Source organism: Suricata suricatta, chromosome 9, assembly GCF_006229205.1.
Source record: "Suricata suricatta isolate VVHF042 chromosome 9, meerkat_22Aug2017_6uvM2_HiC, whole genome shotgun sequence".
Lineage (NCBI taxonomy): Eukaryota > Metazoa > Chordata > Mammalia > Carnivora > Herpestidae > Suricata > Suricata suricatta.
Genome location: NC_043708.1, coordinates 30660684 through 30670755, shown reverse-complemented (window position 1 = coordinate 30670755; position 10072 = coordinate 30660684). Strand labels below are relative to the sequence as shown.

Genomic DNA, 10072 nt, shown 5'->3' with positions numbered 1-10072 from the left:
CCCGGAGCCCGGAGCGGCCAGCGGACCCCGCCTCCCCGCAGCCTTCTGCGGCGCGCCGGCCCTCGCCCGGAGCCCCATCGTCCGTGCCGACCCCGGGGAGTTGGCGGGCCGGGCCGGGGCAGCCCTGCCTAGGCAGGATGTTCACGTCGAAGTCCAACTCGGTGTCGCCCTCGCCGTCTCTGGAGCAGACTGACTCGGACGCGCTGGACATCAGCACCAAAGTGCAGCTCTACGGTGTGCTATGGAAGCGGCCCTTCGGGAGGCCGTCGGCCAAGTGGTCCCGGCGGTGAGTACGCCTCCCGCGCCCGGTGAGGACCGCCTGGGGAGGGAGCCCCGGGCCTAAGGACCCAGTACTGGCCTCTGTATCACCGTCCTGCTTCTGACTTCTTTTGTGACCTTGCCCTCGCCCTATTTCATTCACTCTGTCCTGGCTCTTCCTGGAAGATATGGATCCCAGCCGGGGCTGGGGCTATACTATCGGATGCTGGTCGAACTGGTGTGGTCCCCCCTGGCCTGGGGGCGGTGGAGAATCTTCATGGAATGGATCTAAGGCCCGGTGGGGAGGTAGGGTGGGGGCAGAAGAGATCGTGGCCATGGTAAGAGCCCATCTGGGTCAAGGTGGGCTACTTCTCCCAGGGAGGAAGAAGCCCCTATTTTCAGCCGTAGATATCCTCCTGGGATACCCACTGACAGTCCCATCATCTCCATAAGCACCCCCTCCCAGGCATCCCAAGCCGGGCTTAGAGGTGGGGCTCCTGGGTCCTGCCCCTCTCCCCTCCTTCACCTGTGCCTGACCAGTACACACTGCTAGCTCCACATATGGCCCTTCTGAACGGCTCAGGGCAGAGGAGCAAGGAAGGGCCAGGAAGGGTCTATACCTGCTGGTGGTGGAATAATTTCGGCACCCCCTCCAACAGTCCCTTGAACTAATTTTTTAAAATCTGGGTCCAGGGAAGAGAGCGTCCAATGCTTCAGGCACAGAAACCTGAAAGGGGGGGGGACTGAGCTGGGGTAGAGATGCACGGAGACTGAGTGGGGAGGGGAGGAGATGGATTGGTCCTGCCCCAGGGATTGATCTGGTGGAAGGGGTGATGGAGAGGGTCAGAGCAGCCCCAGCCCTGTCTTTCAGCACCAGCTTCCCAGTCCCCAACTCAGAGGGGACTCCCCAGATGTCAGTCAGTAGCCACTTTCCACTTATAAATGGGCCTGGAAGGTGCTAGAGGAAGGTACTGAGGGAATGGCTCACAGCCCTGAATTTTCAGGAAGCTCCCAATGCTGGTGGCAGGAGCAATGGGCTACCTTCTGGACTCTCTCCACCCTCAAGACAAACCAAGTTCTGAGATTTGCTATTAGAATGGTTTGTAGAACCCAAACCCTCATCCAGCCTCTCCCCGAAGGCAGGAAAGTAGGAGTGCATCTAGATCCTCTTTCCCATCCCACTATGAGTCTGTCCAGAGCAGAGCCTCAGATGTTTCCAGGACCACAGATCACAGACATGTGGTTGGTTCTGATGTTCCATCTGGATGAATAATTTAATGTTTCTACAAGACCATAGAACAAGAGGAGCTGTGGAGGGTATTTGACGTTTTCCATAACTAGTTTCACATACCTTTGTTAAGTCCCAGGTTTCTCTCTGGGACTTAGTGGGATGTAGGTTACTTGCATTCCTCCAAAGTTAAAACTTAGGTCTCCTCCCCTACATGGAGGTCTGGCGGGGGAGTGTGGAGGGCATCTTATGAGGGGCTTCCAGGGCTGTACTGTCTAAGATGCACTTCCTGTCTCTACCAGCGCAGCCTAGGAGGGTGGCTGGGTTGGGAAGGCTGCTTGTAGGTTCAAAGCACATTAGCACAAAGCTCCCATCTCCTGCTTCAGCAGCTCCAGACAGCCTCCAGTCAGCCGCTGCTCCTTCTCCATTGGGTCTGGCAGCTGCATTGAGTCTGGGTCTTGTCCTCCAGGACTCTTCTTGCCAGCCGCTTGCACCTGATCGCATCCCTAGTAAATGCTAAGGGCCTGTGAACTCCAGGGTACATCCCCTAGCCCTCCTCACCCACAGTGGTGGAGACGTAGGCCCGGTACCCACGGTTGGTTCCAGGGCTGGGAGGTGTCAGGGGCAAAGGTTCTCAGCTCAAAGCAGGGTGGTGGAGCCAAGGGAGGCTTGGTTGGCATCCTCCCCTGGATACTCTCCATCAGCAGTGGCTGCAGCCACTCAGAAACCATCCTGTCTAAGTCAGAGCGGTGTCCATGCTCTGCAAAGCCAGCTCAGGTCAAGTCCTCCAGCTCCCTTCTGGGGAGATTGTCACCTCTGTTCCCTTCTTTGATAGGAATTCTGGAGCTGCCACTGGACAGATTCCCCCTCCCCTGGGGCTCAGGAAAGGACTAACACCATTTGGGGTGGGGGAGGCATGATGCTAAGCTAAGTCCCCTCCCACTTCCCAGCAGGGCCCCCTGGGACCCGGTTCCCCATTTGTGAAATGGAGTCTCTGGACTTCAGCTAATGAGCGGCCACAGGAAAGCTTGGGGAGGGGGCAGCCCAGCCCTGCCACTGCAGAGCCTTGCCATTAGGGCGATCGATGCCCTAGCTGGGGCAGCTAAGGGGAGGGGGCCTGGAAAGGCTCCTGAGTGCATAAATAACGGATGGGCAAGATGGAACCGGCTGTGGCCAGCTGGGTTCTGTAAAACCTCTTCCGCTCAGGGCCTGCTCAGTGTCCATCAGGGCAAGTGCCTCCAAACCCTATTGCCCAAGCAGCCTTGCCCTTCCTGGGGTGGGAAGCTCAAGGTGCCCTTGAGCTAAAGGATCAGCTTTCCCCCTCTCCTCTCGCCCCCCCCCCCCCCCCCCCCCCCCGCCGTGTTCAACAAAAGGGGAAAGGAGTAAAAACATTAGTTAGAAGAGATAAGAGACCCGCTGGGACAGGTGTCTGGAGGATAAGACTGATGATTCTGTCCTCCCTAGTTTGTGAGCCGTGGCGATGCAGAGGCTGTTGGCACAGACCTGGCGGCTCAGGGACAAGGAGGAAAGGCGCAGACAGCGTCTCAGCCTTAGCCAGCACCAGCTTGTGGTGGGGCCCCTCCCTCAGGCAGGCCAGCCCTCCCAGGATGCAGTCTCTCCCCAGCTTCTGCCCCTCCCCCAGTGTCCCCTAAACAAATGCCAGGGCCGAGGACCCTAATGACAAAGGCCCAGCCAATTCCTGCAGCTTCTGCACTCCTCCCTGGTCCTGCTTCTGCCCACGTGAGGTGGCCAATGGGCCCTGAACACGGCCCAGCAGCAGCTCACGCTCACGGAACATCGGTGGGTCTGTGTCTCAAGGAGCGAAGAGACACAGTGTCCACTTAGAGCCACATATCCCACGTCTCAGGTTATAGCCAGCCCTGGTGTAGAAAGATCATCTGTGCAGATGGTGGTCACCATGCCAAAAAGATTGGGGAGACTCTCCTCCCACAGGGATTTGGGATCTGGGAGTTTGATCTGTGGCCCCGAGATACTATTTCGTAGAGGTGACATTGCCATACCGAGCTGTCCCCAAAAGCTGAGGGAAAGAGCCTGACATGTCTCCTCCACGTACCGGCCTCAGCCTCCAGTGACGCTGGGATTGATCTCTCTTTCTGGCTCACAGCTGGCTGTGTGAGGTGTCCCATGAACACAGATGTGGCATTTCTGCTTGTTTTATCACGGCTGGAAGGTGCCCACAGACTCCTCTTTTTATTTATTTATTTATTTAATTTTTAAGGTTTATTTATTGTTGAGAGACAGAGCACAAGTAGGGGAGGGGCAGAGAGAGCAGAAGACAGAATTTGAAGCAGGCTCCAAGCTCTGAGTTGTTAGCACAGCCTGATTCGGGGCTCGAGTCCATGGACTGTGAGATCATGACCTGAGCCGAAGTCGGACACTCAAATGACTGAGCCACCCAGGTGCCTCTAGTCTCCTTTTTTTTATAATCAGCTTGTGTTCGCCACATTTCTTCCGGTGCGACAGCATGAGAGGAGGTGGCAAGCTGGCAGCTGAGGGATTTCCCCAGATCCTTCTGTCGCTACCCTTGCCCCTTTTGAGGTGGTGGCGTCGAGGCTCCACTGAGTCCTTAGGTTAACGAGATGGGCACAATCTCACAGCCATACAGTGAAATAACATTAATTTGGATGATGATTTGCTGGGACTAAAGTTCAGTGAGTTAACAAGGCAAACAAGCCACCTGCCCCCCACCCCACCCCCAACCCCAGGAGTGGTCCCTAGTGGCCGTTGATGTCCTGTTTGAAAACCTGCATGGGTTGTCAGACCTCAAACAGGACGCCTCAGCTGCCTTATGTCAAAGACTTGGAAATAACAAAGCAATTTCCTTTGAGAGCAGCTTTGGTTGTGCCGGAAGGTAAACGTAGGCTTAGTTAGAGGCCAGAGCTCTGAGTTCCAGTCCCAGCTCTGCCGGTGACCAGGCCTTGGCACAAGAGCATCCCACCTCACTGGCCGGCTGCGTCTCTTCTGCAAAAGGAGGGTGGATCACACTGAGGTTTTTTATCTGTGTTCCGTGGATGATTCTAGAGATGCCTGGACTGCAGCGGAAGGGGGTGGGGAGCAGGGAGTGGGGCTCCAAGGTTCCGCCCACTTCACCCAGTATCTCTGCACAATTATCTGTTTTATAGATTAACCTTGTCTTTGCCGTATTGGCTGAAGAATTGCACTAACGTTTTTAAGAACTCCCTTGGGCTCGATGCTTTCTTCATAAGCTCTAACTTGTCATCACTGGTGCCCTTCACTGGGTGGATCCTGCTGTCCCACCACTGCAGACCTAATGCCACACAAGTGGCCGAGGCCAGGGTGAGCACTTCCTGAGTACACCAGGCCACCCCGAATGAACAAAAAGGGACACACCTTGGGGGCTGGGTATTTCTACCATCCTATCAGTTCTGAAAAGGACCCTTCTGATAAGCTGTCCTTCCCCGGCTCCAGGATTCACCTGACTCCAAACTCACACTTGTTCTCAGTGCCTGAAAGGCGCAGGGGTAAGGGAGACTGGGTGCTGGTCCTATTCTGGAAGGTTGTGTGCAGGGAAGAACGGGAAGCTGGGCTAGATATCCACCTTGGTGGGAAATGTAACCTGTGGGTGGCTTTCACATTTACTGGACTCTCGCTGCCATCTTGAGAGTGAGTTAACTTTACCCTGAGGACATCCCCCCCAGCACCCGGGCTCCTGTGTCCCTCAGGAGGCTCTACACTCTTGTGTCCTTGTTTATGGAGGAATGTGCTGTCCACTGTAGGCGGTCCTTGTTGCACGAACTCCGCTCATCCCTCTCTGTCTTCCCCGCGGCCACATGGACACCCCGCTTCTCACACACCGCATCTGGGAGTCTGGTAGACTATGCTGAAGAGAAGGTTTGGCAATGAGAAAGGCGGAAGAGGCATTTAAATCACAGAAGTGTGAACATTATCTCAGTGAGTGCGGGCTCCCTGTTTTCTCAAGCCTTCCGGGCACCCCATCCTGCCATCACCGGATATATGGATTCTTCACCACTGTCTCTAGACACTGTAGGACGCAGACTTGCCACATCTTCTCTGGGCCCTCTCTCCTGTGCACTCCCCCCACCCACCCTCCTCCCATGGCCCTCCAGGATTTCCCCTGACTCCAAATTTCTCTCTGTACTCCAAGACCCTTTCCAGTACCTACTCCCAAACTTGGCTTTGGCATCTCCAAAGAATAAGACCAGCAAAGGAGATCCCTTTCTTTTATTTTTTTTATTTTTGATACAGAGAGAGACAGAGCAGGGGAAGGGCAGAGAGAGAAGGAGACACAGAATCTGAAGCAGGCTCCAGGCTCCAAGCTGTCAGCACAGAGTCCAATGTGGGTCTTGAACTCACAGATCATGAGATCATGACCTGAGCTGAAGTCAGGAGATCCCTTTCTTAAACAGGACCTGCCCAATGTAGCAGGTACCTACAGGCCTAAGTGGCATCTTCTCTCACTTCCGGCTGCACTGATCGTGAGGCCAGTGCAAGCATCAAGCTCTGCTAAACCCTTATAGCATTCAGAGCACCGAGGAGGGGAGTAAGAAGTGGAGGCAAAGCTTAAGAAATCCCTCCTGGGTTCTCTTGTGTGTGTTGGATGGCACCTGTCTCCACCGTGTCACCTAAGCTGGCAGCTCTTTACGTATGCTGTTCCTTCTGTCTGGAATGCATTTCCCCCCACCCTGCTTTGGCTTCCTCCCAGATTCCTAAGATACTCCTATTTATTCTTCAAAACCCCGCTCAAGCAGTCACCTCCTCTCTGAGAATTCCCTTGACTACACATCCAAACTATTTCATTCCTCCCTGGTCTGCCGTCTTCCTGTCCCCCACACAAACGTGCAAGTCACCGTGTATCCCGGGGCTTTATGGTGTCCCAGGGTACCCTGGTGCTTTCCGGTGGCTCCAGGTACTTAGCGCTTTCCAATGCTGCAGTGGACTCTGGTGCTTTGTACCAGCCCAGCTGCCCCGCTTACCAGCTGTGTGATCTAGGGCCTATTCCTTACCTTCTCTGTGCTCCAGTTACCTCACCTGGCTGATGTTAACGCACATAAGCATTAGCAGAATGGTGCCTGGCACAAAGGAGGAGGTTGATGAGCTATTTTTTTTAATTATTGACTTCCATCCTCTTTCTCCTGCATTCAAGTTTAAGGAGCTCGAAGGTAGGGAGTCATCCAGCCCCAGGGCCCAGCTTAGTACCTGTCTGTACCAGGTGACTTGTGAATACTCGCTGCGCTGAGCTGACCAGCGGCTTGCGGTCTCTGTGGGGATGATCTGCAGGAGGGCCGACGGTTTCAGGTGGTGAGTGACCAGGAGGGCCCTATGTAGTGGTGAGCAGGACAGGCGTCACAGCACAGCGATTAAGATCATGAGCCGCCTCAGCGGACAGAGCTGAGTTCCAAGTCTGCCTCTTACTGGCTGCTTAATCTCCCTGTGCCTCCGTTTCCTCACCAGGATACAAAAACACAAAAACCTCCACCTCTTAGAGCTGCGGTGAGAGATATAAAAAGATAATGCTGGGGTGCTGGGTGGCTTGGTTGCTTGGGCATCCAGCTTCCGGCTCAGGTCAGGAGCTCATGGTTCGGTTCACGTTCAAGCCCTGCTTCGGGCTCCATGCTGATGGGGGCGAGGGAGCCTGCTTGGGATTCTCACTCTCTCCTCTCTGCCCTTCCCCCACTCATGCTCTCTCTCAAATAAATTACCTTTAAAAAAAGATAATGCTGGATGTGGAAATATTATTCTTGGGGTGCCTGGGTGGCTCAGTCAGTTAAGTGTCTGACTTTGGCTCAGGTCATGATCTCACAGCTTGTGAGTTTGAGGCCTGCATCCGGCTCTGTGCTGACAGCTTGGAGCCTGGAACCTGCTTCAGATTCTCTGTCTCCCTCTCTCTGTGCCCCTCTCCTGCTCATGCTCTCTTTCCTTCAAACTAAATAAGCATTTTTTAAAAATGTTAACAAAATACTATTCTGTAGGGCCTGAGAGAGGAGGCAGGCGGCCCAGACAGACCCCTGCCCACACTCAAACCCTCTGGGCTGCTCCTCAGCCTCGCGGGGCTGCCAAGGAGGGGCCCAGGGCTGGAGTTCCATGCCCAGGACTGAAGCTGGCCCTGGATGGGAGGGCGGGCTTCAGACAGGAGGGTGTGGCAGGTGCTGTAAAATGCCCTGACATGCTTGGAGGGCAGGTAGGAGTCTTGTGAGTGCACATGGGAAAGGAGGCCAGGACAGGCGACCGGCAAACACTGAACTTAACAATAATAAATAATAGCAGTAATAAAAGTAAATGTTTATTGAACATTTACCACATGTCACACAATATTCTAAGCCTGTGTGTGAACAAACTATTTAATTATCCCACCAACCCTAAGACATACAGCTACCACTATTATCCTCAGTCACACCTGGACCTGAGGCCTCGAGAGACCAGGTGACTTGCCCCGCCCACACAGCTGCTACGTGGCAGAGCTCTGGCCCTCGGCGCCCCCAGCCTTGGTACCTACTGCCCTGGCCCATCGCTTTCCCGCCCAGGTGCTGGCACGAACGAACGGGGAAGCAGTTCCGCAGGCAGAGTAGGAGCAGGGACTGTGGTCTGCGGGTTCCAATCTCAGCCCCACCTCTGCCCTAGCTGTGTGACCTTGTACGCATGACCTCACCTCAGTTTCCTCATCTGTAAGATGGGAACAAAAGTCCTGCCATGCCCAGGATTGTTCCATAGATCAGATATCCCGGTACAGGTAGAACACAGCAGGAGAGCCGACGTAGGAGAACAGCTAAATCAACGGGGATTATCTCCTGCTCTTCCCAGCCGGCCGACTTGTAGGGCAGAGAAGGAGACGGCCCCTGTCTCGCGGTCAGAATGAGAGTGTCTGGGAGCAAGGGGATTTGGAGAAAGGGACAGGGAGAAGAGGTGCCCTTCTGTGCAGGGGCACTCGAGTCCTGGGCCCCCATCTGCTGAGAGGAAGCTGGAATCATCAGCTGGAGTGGGGGCTGTCACTGAGGCAGGTTTATGAGTAAAGGTGGCTCTTTGGGGCCTGCAAGTAGGCTTGCCACATGTGCCCTTTGTTGGGCGATACTCATCCCTGCCAGCCGGGGAGTCACCCTCCTGCTCCAGGTTCCTGCCGGCTCCTCCCCCTTGACCCTAACTCTCACCCAGACCAAGCTGAGCACAGCTGGAAGTGGGCTGGGCCGCCATGCATGGTGCGTGGGCCCTTCGTGTTCCTGGTGACCTGCTCCTGCTGCTTTCTGCCTGGCTCCTGCTACCGCCACGTCCTAGCCTCACTGTTCCTTCCAGAGCCTGGCGCACTTCCCGCCCCAGGACCTTTGCACTTGTGGCTCCTCTTCCTGGACCATCTTTCTTCTCCTCAAATGTCACCTTATCAGGCTCTCCCTGATTTAATATTGAAACGTGGAACCTCGTGCCCCCACACCTCACCACATTTCTTACGCTGCTTTATTTTCCTCCATAGTGTTATTGGCATCTGGTACGTGGACTGTCTCTCTTACTTATTTACTGCCTGCTTCTCCATTCCACATAAACTCAAGTATAAGCTCCATGAGGATTTGTGTCTCTCTTGCCCACAATTCTATCCCTAGCACCAAGGACAGTGCCTGGCACAGGGTAGGAACTCCACAATAAATCTTCACGACAGCCCCAAGAGACAGATATTTGCGCTCCTTACTTTATAGAGAAGCTTTGACAGGGCGGCTCAGCAAGGCTGGGAGCTTGTCTGAGACCATGGCTTGAGGGATGGGGATTGTTTGATTCCAGAGCCTGTTCTCTCTTTGCCTGTGAGTCATGTGATCACCTCCGTCACATCCCCTCCCTCCCCAGCCAAGTCCCGGGCACAATGCTTTACCCCCAGTGGGGAGGACACTCCAGAAGTGGCAGGAAGGCAAGAAGGTGCTTGTCTTTGTGGGGCTCCCATAATGAAATACTATAGATGGGGTAAATCATCTCTTAATCTGTTCAGAAATGTGTGTCCTCACTGTTCTGGAGGCTGGAGATTAAGGTGGCAGCACAGTCAGAATCTGGTAAGGACTCTCGTCCTGGCTTGCGGACGGCTGCCTTCCTGCTATGTCCGCGTGTGGCAGAGAGAACGCAAGCCCCCTCTTCCTACAAGGCCACAGTCCCATTGCATTGTGGCCTCACTCTTTGGACCTCACTTCACTTAACCTTCATTACCTCCCAGAGATCTTGTCTCCAGACACAGTCACATTGCAGATTAGGGCTTCGACATATGCATCTTAAGGAGCACAGTTCAGTCCATAGCAGTATTTCAGAAGTGGTTGACAGGAGGGGAGGAGGGCCCCAGGAGGCAACCCCGTGCTGGTCTGTCTCACGCTTTCCTGAGGGCGGTGCATACTCAGAGCATGGGAAAGCATCACTCAGCCCTGGCCTGGGCCCTCCGGGAATTGGCAGAATGATGGGCAGAACCTCATTTCATCCTCAGAATAACAGATGAGGTGGGCGTCATCATCCCCATTACAGAGGTAATAAACTGAGGCTCGGAGAGGTGAGCCTCCCCACTAACGCCCCTCAGCTAGGAAGTGGCAGGTCTGTCTGATGCCACAGTGTATGCTCTTAACTACT

General features: G+C 54.6%; 1 protein-coding gene across 4 annotated transcripts in view; it reads left to right on the top strand.

The window, feature by feature from the left end:
- The first annotated feature begins 6 nt into the window (after window positions 1-6).
- PLEKHD1 (pleckstrin homology and coiled-coil domain containing D1) overlaps window positions 7-10072 on the top strand; it is a 34821-nt gene continuing 24755 nt past the window's right edge. For all 4 annotated transcript variants that reach the window (XM_029951448.1, XM_029951449.1, XM_029951446.1 and 1 more), the window contains exon 1: window positions 7-286. In XM_029951448.1, coding sequence (XP_029807308.1) covers window positions 138-286 — 149 coding nt within the window. In that variant the 5' untranslated portion in view covers window positions 7-137. The remainder of the gene's footprint in view (window positions 287-10072) is intronic.